The sequence below is a fragment of the Typopeltis vanoorti genome, chromosome 14, assembly GCF_054136105.1.
Source record: "Typopeltis vanoorti isolate ZY-2024b chromosome 14, IOZ_Tvanoo_1.0, whole genome shotgun sequence".
In the NCBI taxonomy this organism is placed as follows: domain Eukaryota; kingdom Metazoa; phylum Arthropoda; class Arachnida; order Uropygi; family Thelyphonidae; genus Typopeltis; species Typopeltis vanoorti.
In genome coordinates, this window is record NC_143562.1 from 31,194,181 (window position 1) to 31,211,391 (window position 17,211).

The 17,211-nt window shown below is 34.7% G+C and overlaps 1 protein-coding gene across 1 annotated transcript in view; it reads left to right on the forward strand.

Annotated features, from left to right (window-relative positions):
- Positions 1-17,211, forward strand: part of LOC150099338 (hypoxia-inducible factor 1-alpha inhibitor-like) — a 136,663-nt gene that overhangs the window by 51,475 nt on the left and 67,977 nt on the right. Inside the window, exon 3 of the mRNA XM_090403369.1 lies at positions 7,811-7,959. Coding sequence (XP_090259495.1) covers positions 7,811-7,959 — 149 coding nt within the window. The remainder of the gene's footprint in view (positions 1-7,810; positions 7,960-17,211) is intronic.

A 17,211-nucleotide genomic window follows, 5' to 3' on the forward strand; every position in this document is an offset into this window, starting at 1 on the left:
TGAAATCTTTTCCTTCTAATTCCGGTTCTTTCCATAGCAGCGCAAGAAATCTTTCGTTCTTTCCCACCATAGCAGGGGCACCATAGTTACCACACCCTCGAGGTTGGTTAAGTTGAGGTCGAAATGCTGGAGTGTTTTCTTGACTGCTTCAAGAATATCAGTGCCTTTCGCCGTTCCCTTCATTGGTACGAGTGCCAGCAGTTCTTTTATCACGTTGAATTGTTGATCAATGCCACGGATAAATATAGCCAGTTGTACTATATCCTTCACATCTTTGCTCTCATCTAAAGCAAGTGAATATGACGTAAATTCGGACGACCGTTTTTTTTAAAGTTCCTTCAATGTCATTGGCAAGTTCTTCGACACGTCGTGCTACAGTTACCGCAGACAAACTCGGTTTTTTAAATACACAGAAATTCCCCAACAGCAATGAAACAGTCTTTCACAAACTCGCGTCCAAGAAGGCTTTTGATTTTTTAGTAATTTTTTCAGCTATTACATAACTTACTTTGACACATGCTTCACTTTCTCCCCTCTACCTTTTAAACGTACCCTGCTGGCATTTTAAATGAATTTGGAGATGGTTCACTTTGTCCACATGAAGCCACCCTTGAAGGTGATCGAAATTGGACGCATGCTTTGTCTCATAGTATCATTTTATATTGTATTCTTTTGATACCGACACTGACTCACAACAAGTTAAACACACTGGCTTATCGTCGATCGGCACAAAAAATGTAACATTGGTTCACTTTTCATTAAAAACCCAATAAAGGAATCGCTTGATTTACGCTTTTTATTCGTAAAAATCATCCAAAATGGCTGTGGAATGGTTATTATCAGTGGTGAGCTATGGAAATTTTAACAAAGGGCTTGCATCATCAAGCAAAAAAAAAAAAAAAAAAGCCATATTTCACATAAAAACTTTTATTAGTACAGTTTGTGTACAAATGCCAATCAAAACGTATGAGGGGATAATCAACCTAAAGGTTATCATTTTTAAACAAATATTTCATGATCTAAACATGAAATATTTGCAACAATCATCTGTGTTAATTTATCTTACATAAGGAAAACATTTTTTAACTATCAAAATATAATAAGAATAAAATCTTTTATAATCGCACGTATGCAATAGTCCACATTTTTTATAAACAAAAATTTGTTTTGTTTGTGATAGAAGTTTTTATGACAATCAATCTATAAATAATAAATAAATATTATCTAAATACAATAATATTGAAATACGTTATATTTCTCTTTTGTTTTTATACTTCAAGTGATAATCAACGGTTTTACCATACGATTGGCTGCCAGATGAGAGAAGGGTAAAGATAGCGCATGCGCTCATTTTATTTTCAAACTTGGTCGCATTCGTTATAGAGGAGTTGAAACAATAATTCCAAATAATCTATACACTGCTGAATAGACTAATTTCTGTTAGGTTACCATATGAGTTTGTCGCTTAATATATTTAAAAAAAATTTGCTTTTTTTTTTGTTTTGCTTTTAAAAAAATAAAAAAGTAAACAAGAAGAACAAGGGGATTGCAAATTTGAGAAAAAATTAACAAAGGGCTTGCGTGAGCCCCCCCTTATAGCTCACCACTGGTTATTATCTACTGAATAAGTCTCACACTAATGGAAAAAGGTGTGGCAATATAAGAGACCGCAATAGGTTGTGGCTGACACGACGAACCTGTGTGTGCTTAAACACGAATATTACACTGTTCACGACTGACTGACTGTGGATGAGATCCTCTTGTATTTATATGAAAATAACGAAGTATTGAGAGCCTTCGAGATGTATCTGGAAGGCACTAGATAGCGCACTCAAATGAACTACTGCTTCAACCATCTACTTGCGATGTTAGTACTAGTACTTAAGTACCGCTTATCGCTGGTAGATGGCCGAAGAAGCATGTCTATTTAATATTTATTTTTATAGGATTTTATGTAAAGTATCAAATGCACGGCGTTCCTTGTGAATCTGGAAAGCATCTTACAATTCTAAATACAACAGTATAGCTTAGTGACCTGCTGGCTTCATCGAAATTATTTTTTATTTAATCGCGTTTTAATGTTAAGTAGTTATTTTTTAAAAATGGCCAGTGGGCCAAGGCAAAGAGCTCTGTGGGCCATGTGTTGAAGACCCCTGCTCTACTCCATTTTTGGAATTCAATCTTCTGAATTATACACTAAAAATTGAACACTTGAACTTTCAACATGAACTATACACTGTGACTACCGTAAAAGTTTTATACCTCCATGTATGAGCATTTCTGTTGGTTATCATCTACTCCAATTGTCTTTTCCCATTTCAAGTTTCTGATGGCTTTTTTTTCTATGGTCTTAGCATTGATTATTGCTGTTCTTTCATTACTTGTTTCATTTAAGTCTTAAATAACTACTCCAAGCAGCTGGAATATCTTTATCTTCAATTTTTATGTAGATTCTTTATCGTCTATTCCTTTCACAGAACTTTTCTCCATTTCTAAACATTTTCAGTCAGTCTCCTAGACATTTGGCCTCCTTCATTATATTTATCTTTTGTTTCTTACTAAACTGTTCCAATGACTTATCTGCTTTTTTAATATATTCTCGGAGGGTAGTACCTGCTGACTTACTTGCCAACAACTTTTGATATTTTTCAGAGTTTACCATGAAGTTCAGGTTTTTCTGTCTTTGCAAACAATTCACCACATACCTCTCTAGATGTTTTCTTCCAATTTTGTCAGAGTTTCCAAGGTTAAGTTCTTGTTTTCAAGCTTTGCTTTTTCTACCATAATATTTATCTGAGGTTTTATAGTTCATCTCTGAAAGCTGCTGAACTTTTATTCTTTATAAAACTGTCATATGTATTTCTCTTTTCAATATAATGCTAATTTCGCTTGTGCTCAAAATGAAGTGGTGATTGCCTCTTATTTCAAGTCCAGTCCCATGTATGTATGTATACTACTGTATCCTGAACCAAAGTGAAGATACCACTGACCACAATATCATTTTCAGTAAAACTTATTTCTTGCCTGTTCCCTCCATTTGAATTTGTGCATATCTTTTTTTCGGAATATGGTTTTAGTAATGACTATGTTCTGAACCTAAATCCATTATTAGCTTTGCTGTTTTCTCTAAATTTTCCAAAACGTTTGCTTCTCTGAACTGCAATTTAGATCACCACCACCAACTCGCTTTTTATTTATATTTATTTATTTTATTTATATTATCTATTTATATTTATATGTCTCAAACAACTTCTTTCCTGGTAGAATCTTCTGTGGTACCATAAGCTCTCATTGTCCAATTTCCCATTTTGAAATTTGCTCACATCACTCTACCTGAAGTTGGTCACCATACAGGAAGTCTGTTTGTGTTTAATGTGGAATGTTATTATCTTCTTTCCATTTTTGATCATTATTACTTAAATATACCATTATATAGTTGTTATTTAGAAGAATCTCCTCTCTTTTAGTGTTCTTTGCATAACTGGGGAGAATTCTCTGATTCTTTAGTTAGTTTCCCAATCTTTTTTGTTAATACTTGTGTTGATGATGATGATGCTTATTTTGAATTCTTCTAAGGTTAAATTTGTCTCGAACTGACTTATCACAATTGCTCTGGTTCCTTAATGAAAACAGTGGGGTTTTTGTTTAACTAAGTGATGTCCCAGCTGTCATGGGATTTCATCATGTTTTACATACTGTCATTTTTTTCTCTAGTTTAAGTAAATATAGAATACATTTTTGTTGTTCAAATCCCATATTGATAGCCCATCCTCATTCATTGATTATCTGGGAGACTCACCATTAGGAAGTGACTGAATATTGGGTCAGATGTCCCAGTCAGTTCATTGCCGAGTGTGAAGGTCTTCCCCAGTTATTTCTGCTTTGATCTTTAAGTGATACCTTAATAATCCACAAAAAAGGGAGGGAGAAAAAAAAAATGATATTTTGAATTTGAACAATTCCCCCAATTTTTAGTTTTTAGAAAAACTTGGATATCTGAAGTTTTTAGAAAAACTTCAGATATCCTTTCTAATGACTGGTTATTGTTACGGGAAAACAGATGCAGGAAATCATTCTATCAAACTAAACAAAACAAAAAACTTGCAGTTTTTACAGTGAGTTTCAAAGCTGGACTAATCGAATGTGACAGGTTACTATTTAAATTTTTATAAGTTTTCTTTTGGGGGGGGGGGAGTATTTGTGTGTTAGGTAGCAGAGCAAGCAAGTAAAATTGGGTTCGTTAAATCAGTGTAATTTCTCTTTTGAACAACAATCAGAATCCCAGCCTTGACTAGAATTTATATACTGTAACTAGCAAAATGACTGGTAGATCTTTACATCAACATTGAACACAAAAGTTACATCTGCAGTCATCTGTATGGCAAATTAGGATTGGCAGACCATTCTCTGGATACTCCTTCACATAAGATTAGATGGAGGAAAATATCAATATTACATGGAAGTCATACGCCCGAGAGACTATTTTTAGAATCAGCATCATCTATGAAGCACTCTCCCAACCTCAACAAGGATGGTTGCATTAATTTGTCAAAGATCTGCAGACATCAGTGTGAGATCTGATAATCCGACTCCTTCAGATTAACTTTATGGTTATCCATCCCATAGAGCACCATGCAAGGACATTAGTTCTGTTTCAATTGAATTGTTTTCCACAATTATTTACTTCAGTTCTGTGTGCTGGTTACAGTTTTAATTGTGCTCTGAAGATGTTAGGTAGAAAACCAGTGAAATATTAGTAAGTTTAATTAATGTATATTTTTCTCTCTTGGTGTTATTTATACTGTGAAGCACTGATATGAATAATCACCGACACCTAACCTTTCCATACGTATAGTACTCACTTGTGAACACTTTTGTGAGGGCTATATGTGTAAATGATACAGAAATAATGTTTTCGTCCCCCCCCCCCAAAAAAAAAAAAAACCTGAAAAGCTTAGATGCTTTTTGGAAAAAAAAACAGTAATCATGCCTTTTTATGAAAGAATACATTAAATTTAAGTATTGTTCATTTATTTGATAATTTATTAGTTATATTAATTATCTGCTGAAGATAACCAATAATTATCACTTGTTTATAATTTTTGGTCCAAATGTTTTATGGAAATGCTGTATAAACATCAAATTAGATTAGCCAGAATTTAAAAAAAAGGAAAATAAAGATAATATTTATAGAACAATTAACATCTTAACCTGAATAGTATGGTTGTAAAATAAATGTTCCTCCTTGCTTGAAAAGATTCTGAAGGAATGAACAGTTATTTTTACAACTGTAAGTATTGGTAGTTTTCAATGAATGATAAATTGTTGTGCATATTTAAAAAAAAAAAATGGTGTTCTTGAGATTATTATTATTATTTGACACCTCCAGGGAGTCCAAAGACTTATCAAGGGAGGGCACCTGCTCTACAACTTTGTCTCCACCACTCAGTCCACACCAACTCATTGCAACTACACCATCTACTGCTGATCACCATCACTACTATTTCAACATGATAAATTTAATTTACTCCTTTATCCCAGTGAGAGCAAACAAAGTTTGCACCTGTAAATATCTTCAGGACTGAATATAGTGTTGTTACTATCTTACCTGGGTAAGTAGTACAACACCAGGCAACTCGTAGCAAAGGTGGAGCAAGCTACCAACACTCCTATCCCAGTATCTCCCATAATGCAAAACACATATCCTTGTGGATATGTATACTGTTATGCATTAAGGGATTGGCCACTACCCAGACTAGTTTCGACCTTTATTGAGGTCTCTTCAGTGGGAGCTGGACCTGGAGTTGGAGATACCAGGCAGAAGCAGTAGCAAGGTCATCTTTACCTATAGGAGTTGATAAAAGTTTGCCACATTTTTTTATTAAATTACTCTGGATTTAGAGAAAGATGTTGAAAGTTTATTTTTCACGCAAACTTTGTTTTCTCTCGCTAGGATAAAGGATTAAACGAAATTTATCATAATCTAACCTAGTGAAAAATAAACTTTCAACTTTTTCAACAGACAATCACAAACATCCATTCCCTTTGGCTGGAGAATGGATAAACTAACTACTTGGCCAGCCTGGCTGGCCGAGTGGTTAGCTGATTTTGGTTCAACATGCTTTATATATACTTTCTTCATCTCGCTCAACTGTTAGGCTGCCACATTGCTGAAATTACATAGGCATATAATACTTAACTTTAACAGTCTGCAGTTTAATTGGGATTGGTAAACATCAGTATAGATTATGCCAGATACTATGAAACAAGTGTATCAGTAAATTGTATTTGTTTGGCTGGTTATGCAAAATAAACAATAAGGTCTTTTGTTGAAAAAACCTTATAAATTATCATCTTGTACAACCATAAAAATCATAACAGATCTTTCCAACCAGAAGGTGTCATTTTTACTTACTGCATTACAGCAGCACTTACTAATCTAAGAATTTTAAGATTTTGTGGATACCCAAACATGAAAGATATTGTCTTGCAGGGTGAATATGAGATTTGTAGAGGATAAGCAGTTCAGGTGAGCAGTAGTTCTGGAGTAAAAGAGGGAACCCATCATTTTGATACTTTTTTTTTAATTATTATTATTTAAAAAAAAAAAAGTACTTACTTAATCAGCTATAGATCGATGTAAAGCATGTAGCAGGAGAAATCTGCAGTTACTGTTTCATCAAGAAAGTAAATTTCTTGCTGATTTTGAAGGCCTTAGTGATGTCAAAGTATGATTATGTATGTGGATTCTGTTTTGCCTGAAATAAGAAGACTCCATTTTAGAAGGAACAAAGTTGACTGCATTTTCTTTTCTCCACTGGACAGTAATATATATATCTTAATTTTAAAGAATTTAAATTCTGAAATGGGCTGGAAAAATTATATGTGCTGTCATCAGCAAAAAGTCTGCAGAGTTATAATCAATGAAAGATTGATTATTGAATCACAAATGAGAGGATAGGAATCTATCCATGCTCATAAGAGTGATAAGAGGAAACAGGACTCATTTACAAAATTCCAAAGGAAGGTCATAATGTGGGAATCTGTTCAGGAGACCCTTTTATTATGCATGGTCAAATGACTTGGAGATGCTACAAGGTTAGATTTTAGCATGGTATGAATTTGATGCTTTATTTGTAAAAAAAGACACATTTGAATATTTTATAAATAAAATATTCACTTAAAACTAAAGACTACTTAGGACTAAATTTCAAACATTGACTTTCGAAATTTGTGTTATTGTCAGATATGACACATCACCTTAAACCTCTTGCTCAAATGTTTTAGAAAATGACATTCTAAAAATATAGACACCAGAAATATTCAACAATATTTCATCTTAAGTGGTATTTTATATCTTCAGTTTTTTGAAAAAAGATAAAAATAATAAAAAAAAAAGCATAGTTACACCAACATATAAAAATGAGTTTTCTTCTTCATTCAGAAGTTTTAAAGAATGAGGACTCAATTTTTTTTCTTCATTTATTATCAACTAATTGGGTTATTTTTGAGATAAAATGTTTCATTTTGTTAGAATCTAAGAGTGAAAAGCAATAAAACTTGAAATACTTAAGAAAACTAATTATTGTAATGTCAGTTTTTCTCACAATGATTCTGTAGAATTTTTCTTTATGAATAAAAATTTCCCTTGTCTCTTTATCCCTTTAACTGTATATACATGCAAAATATAAATCTGATAGTTTTATACCGTGTTAAAGTATAAAATCATCAGTTTTATACTTTTGTTTTAAGTAAAAATGTACTCCTTTTTAAATTGATTTTTATCTACTGTTTTTTATATATTCTTAAGATTGTATCTGCAGCAGCCACTTAATGATACAGTAGGAAGAAAAATCACTGTTGACTTCATGGAATTCAACTGGAACTGGATCAACAAGCAACAGAAGCAGAATAACTGGGGACCTTTAACTTCAAATTTGCTTCTGATCTCCACAGAAGGTGTGTTCTGCACATTGAATAAGTATGTTTATATAGATATTTTCAGAAATATACTTGTGGATAACTTTTAAACAAAAACATCAAATTTAAAACCTGTACGTTAAAAATTCTATGTGGGGGTGGGAAAAAAGGCTTGACAGTTTGTTCTGCATTGGGAACTGACCACATTTAGCTTCCATCCTTTGATACATCCATGAACTAAGAAACAGACAAATGGGGGGGAAAAAACTTCCAACATCTTTCTCTAAATCCAGAGTAATTTAATAATAAGGTGAGATACCTTATGGCAACTCATATAGGTAAATATGACTTCTCCATTGCATCTGCCTTAGTATCACCACCTCTGGGTCTGGCTCCCACTGACGAGACCTCAATAAAGGTTGAAACCGGTCTGGGTAGTGGCCCTTCCCTTAATGCATAGTATTATACATCTCTGCAAGGACATGTGCTTTGCATTGTGGGAGATACTAAGACAAGTAGTGATGAGAGCTTGGTCAGCCTTTACCACGAGTTGCCTCAGTCCTGAAGATACTTCAGGCTCAAACTTTGTTTGCTTATGCTTGGATAAAGGATTAAACTAAATTTATTAAGAAACAGACAATTTGCACGTTCCTTGTTTTTCATACACCTCTTTTAATACCTGGTTTGATGAATTGCAAGCTACAGAACGATTGATCAATCAGATTGAAATACTGTATAATATTTATGAGTTCTCAGAAGAGTTGTAATGCACATTCTGTCTATTGATTTGTTTATAGTTCATCATCAAATTCCTGCCATGTACTCTCAAGGGGTGTACAGGATATGATAGTACTACACGAAAAATTTACATCATTACTAACTTCCTATCTTGGAAAGGATCTGAGAGGAAGTGTTCACTTGTTTGCTGATGATGCAAAGTTGGGTAGAGCAATTGTGAGTGCACAGGATGTCAAAATTTTACAGGATGATTTGGATAGTTTGGAGGACTGGGCTAGGAAAAATGGATGTCAATTTAATGTGGCAAAGTGTAAGGTTATGCACTTTGGGGTGAAAAGAATAGCAGCAGTATATCGCATTGGTGGAACCATACTCCAGGAGATTGATGAGGCCAGGGATTTGGGAGTGTTGGTAGATAGGGAGTTGAAGTTTAGGGGGCACATTGCAAAAGTAACTAAAACAGCTCACCAAATCACTTGGCTTCTGAAAAATACTTTAACATGCAGAGACGAAAAAGTTGTTGTTCCTCTGTATCGAGCCTTGATAAGACCCCATCTGGACTTCTGTGCCCAGCTATGGGCACCAGGGTTTCTTCGTGATGGGGAGGAAGTGGAGAGGGTCCAGAGACGAGTGACCAAGATGATAGCAGGTCTGTGGAATGAACCTTATGAGAATAGGTTGAAGATTTGTGGGTTGCAGAAATTGGACGATAGGCGAAGGAGGGGTGATATGATTGAGACATTCAAATTACTGAAGAGTTTTTATAAGATTGATCCAGAAGATATTTTTGAAAATATGACTGGTGGTGGGAGGACTAGGGGCCATGCACGGAAGCTGGGCAAGAGCGTGGTTGACAAGGGTGTTAGAGCTAGGTTCTTTACTTGGAGAGTGGTAAATGAGTGGAATAAGCTTCCAGAGTCTGTTGTGGGTGCTACGACTGTGAATGAGTTCAAGGCAAGGTATGATAGATACTGTGTGAATGTTGAATAGTTGTTCTTGACATGATGTTAGGGCCTCCCTCGATGAGTCTGTCGACTCCTTGGAGTTTCCCGGAACAACAATAATAATAATAATTATCAGATCTTATATTTCTATCATCTAAGGTACTTTGTACCGTATCAATCCGCCTATATCTTAGTCTTCTTCTTGGTCGTTTTCCTGCCAACCTGGCAGAGAACACTTGTTTTTCACAAGAATAGATTGCTATAAATCTGTGAAAATGAGCAAATTGATGATTCATGTGTTTGGTGTAATGCTCAAGTTTCTTACTTGCATCTTTAATTGTTATTTAAATCACATCAAATTCTGATTGTATACCCTCAGAGGATGTGCAAGGTACTATATGAAAATTTTTCTTCTTACTAGCTTCCTACCAATAATTTTCATCCATAATATGCTATCTGTGACAGCTCCAATATTGTCAGATCTTATATTTTGGTCCTCTAAGGCAGTTATTCTTAACCAGTGGGCTGCTGAAAATTTATAGAATGTTTCTAGTTTTAAAGATTTTGAAATCTCTTAAAATAATTATTTTTTGCTCATTATTTTACTTTGTTTCAAACTTGTATCGTTTTGTATTAATAATCTGAATTATGCAGTTTAATGCAGTAGTTTCTTTTGTGATGGTGCCACAAGTTGACTTCGCTGTTGGCAACACTGCAAATCATGACATCTGCCTACTGGACGTGTGAACATATGATAGAAGTGATTCTCTGAAGTTTTAACAATACTAGTACGAATGCATAAACTTAATGTTAAGTGCTACTTGAGTGCAATTACTTTAGAAACTTTCAGTGCTGTAATACTGATTTGTTATTTCTTAAAATTTATCCCCTTATAAAACGAGCAATGAAAGAACAGTATTTGATTTCCTAAATATAAATACACTAAAGTTTTTACAGTAATATTTAAGTAAAGTTGATTTCTGTTTACTGATTTTTTTGTCATTGTAATCAGAAAGTAAAACCACTATTTTAGAAATAGTTTAATTATTATTATGTTACTACAAACTAGGGGGCTGCAAAAATATTTTAGGATACTTAGGGGACTGTGACTACTAAAAGGTTAAGAAAGACTGCTCTAAGGCATTTCTTACTATATCAATCCATCTTGATCTTGTCTTGCCATCATGGCAACAAATATCTCTGCTAACCCTTTCCTCTCCCATTCTGTTGAAATGGCCATACCACCTGAGATAGCTCTGCTTACACATTCACAAATGTTGACAATGTCAAGTTCCTTCCTAATGTCCTCATTTTTAATGTAATTCTACCACTGTTGCCATCTATTTGCTCTAATTTTTCTCAGAACTCTCATATCTGTTGCCTCCAGCTCTCAGATCCATAAGTAAAACTAGTTTGAAAATGGTCTTGTACACAATTACTTGGGTTTCTTGACTAATTTCTCTCTTATTCCATATAAATTTATCCCCTTGATTTCTTAGCACACCAGTTTTGCTAAATCTGTTGTCTATTTCCATGTTTCTAACCACCATAGCGAGCAAATCTACACAAATGGCCCCGAGTTACCGGCGTCCCTTAAATGGGACAGGGGTGCGAAGAATCCCTGGGCTCAACATGGTGTGTTCAGTAAAACTAGGAACTTGGAATGTCAGAACCTTGTATGAAGCAGGTAAGCTAAGAAATGCTATCCAAGAAATGAAAAGACTTGAAATTGGAATTTTAGGAATGAGTGAAGTTAGGTGGCCAGGATCATGCAAAACTCAAGTCAATGACACGACAATGTATCACTCTGGAAGTTGTGAAAACAACCATCAAAACGGAGTTGGAATAATAATAAACAAAGATATCAATAAGTCACTGTTGAGCTTCATCCCTTACTCAGATAGGATGATGTTATTAAAACTGAAAGGACAACCACTAGATGTTAATCTTATACAGGTCTATGCCCCTACTGCTGACAAGAGTGATACCGAGATTGAAGAATTTTATGATTAATTAAAAGAACTAACGAAAAACACAAAGCATGATATTAACATAATCATGGGTGATTTCAATGCTAAAGTTGGGAAAGGTAGAAGTAGAGATGTAGTTGCGAACATGGACTGGGCACAAGAAATGAGAGAGGTGACCGCCTTTTTCAATTCTGCCAGGAAGAGGAGCTAATAATTACAAACACATGGTTTAAGTTACCACCTCGAAGATTGTATACTTGGCGATCACCACAGGATAATAATGGGAATATAGTCAGAAACCAAATTGATTACTTGCTAATTAATCAACGATTTCGAAGTTCTATAAAGAGTACAAAAACCTATCCTAGTGCAGATATTGCTTCTGATCATAACCTACTGGTGGCAGAGTTACAACTTAGACTGAAAGCTATACTTAAGAAACATCAACAAAAAAGGTTTGATTTGGGAAAATTAAAAAACACAGAGATAAGAAGCAAATTGAGTCAAGATCTGAATCAAGAGCTAGCACTTATCAAGAATGATGACATCATGAGGGTTGATGAATCATGGGACAAATTGAAATCTGTCTTCATAGAGAAATGTACCAATACCTTATGTCCTAATAGAGCAGTAAAAAAGAAAGATTGGATGACTGACGAAATTCTTTCTCTCATGGATCAACGCAGATCATATAAAAATCATAATCCAACAAAATATACGGAGGTTCAGAAAATTATTAAACACAAGATCAAAGAAGCAAAAGAAATCTGGATGAATGAAAAATGTAAAGAAATAGAAATTCTACAGGAAAAGCATGACAATTTTAATCTACACAAAAAGATGAAAGAGACCTCAGGTATATGTAAGAAAAAACAATTTTGTATCCTTCAAAACAAAAAGGGAGAAATTATATCCAAAAAGGATGACAAAATACAAGAATGGGTGAAATATATAGAAGTATCTTTACTGATAACAGACAGAACCCAGAAAATACTTGTGAACATATGGAAGGTCCATGCATTCTAAAATCAGAGGTAGAATGTGCACTAAACTCAGCTAAAAATGGTAAAGCCCTAGGACCAGATAGAATACCAGCAGAAATAGTAAAGTTATTAGGTGACAACATTAACATATTAGTCAAGATATTTAATAAGATCTACGATACAGGCATAATCCTTCAAGACTGGTTACAGTCGACCTTCATCATGCTACCTAAAAAAGTAAATGCAAAAACTTGTAATGACTATAGAATGATCAGCCTAATGAATCACGTTCTCAAAATGTTTCTGAAAATAATTCAAAAAAGAATATACAATTCAGCTTTAGAAATGGCTTGGGAACAAGAGATGCCCTTTTCTATTCTCAGATCTTATTTCAAAAATGTATTGACCAAAACAAGTAATATTCATTTGCTTCATCGACTTTGAGAAAGCATTTGACAAAGTCCAACATGCTAAAACGATTGTACTATTAAAAAGAATTGGATTAGATGGTAAAGACATCAGGATCATTGAAAACTTATATTGGAACCAAAAGGCATCTGTTAAGTTGATGACATTATTACAGACTCCATTAACATCAAATGAGGAGCAAGGCAAGGATGTGTGCTGTCACCTCTTCTTTTTAACATCTACTCAGAAGACATATTTCAAAAAGTCTTGGAAGGAAGAAAGGAAGGGATTAGTGTAAATGGTGAAATCATCAGTAACATCCGATATGCTGATGATACAGCTCTTCTGGCTGACAATATTCAGGATCTTCAAAATCTTTTGGAACCAATAAATGAAGAGAGTGAAAAAATGGGATTAAAAATAAATATCACCAAAACTAAATTCATGGTCATAAGTAAGAAACCAATTCTTAATTTAGCACTTTCTTTAAATAGGAAACAAATAGAAAGAGTGGCAAAGTTTAAATATCTCGGATGCTGGTTAAATGAAGATTGCAATCCAGAAATAGAAATAAAAGTTAGAATTGAAATGGCAAGAAAAAATTTTCTCTTGATGAAATCAACACTGTGTAACCGCAGTTTAAACTTAGAGCACGCATGGTTAAATGCTATGTATGGTCTGTACGGCACAGAAACTTGGACCTTAAAAACAACATCAATAAAAAGACTTGAAGCCTTTGAGATTTGGTTATACAGACGAATGTTAAAAATCCGATGGACAGCAAAAACGTCCAATCAGGAAGTACTGGAACAAATGGGGAAATCATGCGAACTTTTAGATACCATAAAAAGAAGGAAAACTGCATATCTTGGTCACCTACTTAGTAATGAAAAATATAAGATAAAAGGGAAGATAAATGGAAGAAGAAGACAAGGAAGACAAAGAAAATCTTGACTGGCAGACATCAGACAGTGGACTGGTATGAACTCTGAGAGACTGCTCAGAGTAGCTGAGAATCGCTCAAAATTTGCCAAGGTGGTCGCCGATCTTCCGATAGGAGATGGCACTCAAAGAAGAAGATTTCCATGTTTAATTTACTGTCTTCATTAAAAGTTGTACCTAAGTAACTGAAATGTTTTGCATGTTCTATAGTTTCTCCATTCACGATGCAGTTGATATTTTCAATGCTTCCCTATTTTTATTGTGTTTGTCTTGTTATTGCTGTCCTTCATACCAAATCTATTACAACAGTTAATTTATTCAGGGAATCTTGCAGACTTGTACTGGATTTATTTAGTAGTATAACATCATCTGCATAAAGTAAGAGCTGAGATTAACATCTCCAATTTTGATATCAGGTTTAATACCACTTTCCTTCATAATGTACATCCTTGTCCAACACCAGATTTAACATAAAACCATCTTCCTCTACTTCCTTTAATTCTAACTGCTGACTTAAGCAATAGTCAGTCTTTATTTGAGTTAATATCGGATTTAGGTGACCAAATTGTATTCTTATTGGCTTAAACCGCAATATAAAATTATGGTACAACATGACAGAATTTCCTGCCAGCTGGGGTCGCCCGGTTAAACAAAGCCTTTGTTGTTTTTGCCAGGGAACCAGAGCAAACTGTGAAAAGTCCACTATATCATTCTTTGCTGAGTTTATTTTGGCCTTTCTCTTTCATGCATTATCCTCTTGCCAGCTTAAGCAGCAGCTGCCTGTGATGATGTTTCAGGTCACCATGTCTGACATCTAGTATGTTGGATTACTTTTTTATGGGGAAGGATGACAGACCCCTTCATTCATCCTTCCTGCTGGAATCTGCATGAAGTAGTCTATATTGTAGTGCATTCCATGATTTCATTATTATTCATTAAGTTATCAGATGCCATGCTGATTGTTGTTATATTAAAGTTGAAAGCAGATCTCTAAGATTTGATTAACTAATTACATTGAAAATTTTTGAAGGTTTATTTTTCACTTGGTTAGACTATAATAAATTTAGTTTAATCCTTTATCCAAGTGTGAGCAAACAAAGTTTGCCCTTGAAAGTATCTTTAGGACTGGGGTAAGGTAGCAACACCGGGCAACTCGTTGCAAAGGTAGAGCAAACTTACATCACTCCTATCCATCATGTGGAAAGGGAAATCACCATTACATGAAAGCATTTATTAAATTATCAGTAAGCCTTATCTGAACTGATGAAATTAAATAATCTTGTTAGGGATGCGAATTTTCTTCTTGTTATTTTGTTACTAGGAGTGGAGTTTGTTACTGCTCTCATGCGCATGCATGGGTTCCCACATGCAACAACAATGAGTACAAAAGAGACTTTGGAATATATGTTGAAGTGCATCAAGGAAATAAAGTAGGGAGAAGGGATGCCATTGTGGCAATTTAAGAAGTTATTGTATTACTGAGCTGAAACTTCCACACAGTCTGTGAAGATTGCAAAGAACCAACAAGAGCTTCTGACCCAAAGCCCATTCCTTATCTATCCTCTCAAATACTGAACAAAGGAGGATGGGTTGGAAATATGGGATTTAAGTGACCAAATTTTATTTTGTATTGGCTTAAACTATAAACAAATGACTGCATACATGATTGAAATGTCATGTCACTGAGGCATTGCTTATTTGAACAAGTCTCCCTCCCCTTCAAACAAACACACATACACACACACACATACACACTAAAAAGAAAAGTGCTAGTAGAACAAATACTTCCATCAGAATTGAAGATAAACACATCGTTTGAAGTATCATGTTGACATATTTTTTTCTTTTCTTGAAGCTTGACTTTCTGCAGTCCAGCTATCCAAATAATGAAGTCCATCTAGGTGGCCATATCATCTTTAACTCCAACTTGCCTTCCCCTTTACCAGTTCCACTGACTAAGCTCAGAGAGATGCAGTCTGTCTAAAGACATCAGAAAAATTTGCCATAAGCAAATGACGAATGTATCTATCAACCTGAATACCTGACAACCACTTTCTATTGGGATAGTGGAGAGAGGGTTATCAGATATTCATCTACTAGCTTGAATATCTGATAACTCCCTTTGTTATCCCAGTAACCTTAATTTTTCTTAACCTTTATTCCTTTCAAGTACACTGTAGAGATCTCCTCTCCCTTTTGTAACTCAGGCCACAAACTCGTGCAAGTTTGTTCTCTCACAGAACACTCTCCCTCCAGCCACTGATAACATCAAGAATTTCTACTCTTCCTTTCCGTGACAAAACTATTGCTTTCACTTGTCTGATCAAAATCTCTGCTTTGAGCAAGATAGAAATTATCCTTACCATCATGATGACCTTCATTCCCCATTCCATCCAAATTCCCACCCACTTTGTAAAAAAATTCACAATATTGCAGGTGGCTTGCAACGAGAACTCCTAGCTTCATACTTAGCCTATGAAAAGCATGCAATAAATTCAAAACCATTAGCAAATCCAAATATCAAAATACCATATAAATAGCAGAAAACTTGTATCTTGTCCAAATGAAAGTACTATCTTCTGTTCTCTTGCAAAGGTCATCCAGATAGCACCACTGTTATTACAGCACCAAAATAAAGCTGACTTCCTAGCGTCACTCATCCCCAACTCCATAGATGACAAGGCATATCATCTCTTACTGTAGTACCAGAACCATATGCCTCTTGAGGTATTTGTGGCATCTTCTCAATTATACTCCAAAGCTGTGCTCTGGAACTAACTCCTGTATCCATCCATCCAATTCTCATCTCTCCAAGATTTAGGAGTTTTAGGATATAAAGCTTGCCATTTTTCCGCTACATCCTTTCTAACAGGAAGGTATTTTTTATCTGTGTGTGTGTGTGTGTGTGTGTGTTCACGAGGATGGTTTGCCTGTTGGGTGAAAAACTGGAGTTTTTAGGAGGAATATAAAGTTGAGATATAAATAGAGATATAACAGTTTTTACAGCAGCTCTACTGCATAATTTCAGAAGGCTTGGTCAGAAAGTCAAATTCTGGGTGTTTGGTGAAGCTCTCATAGTTTCCCATCTATAAAAAAGGGAAAATAAAACCAAATGTAAGAATTATAGAGGAATTCAGCAGTTAAAATTAAAGAAGGTACAAGATGATTGATGTCAGATATATTGCAAGACAAGGGTGCATATTATCTTAACTGCTATTCATCATCTATATAGACATATCATGAAGGAAAATAGCATTAAGCCTGATGCCAAAATTGGAGATCAAAGTTAGCTTTTTGCTTTATGCA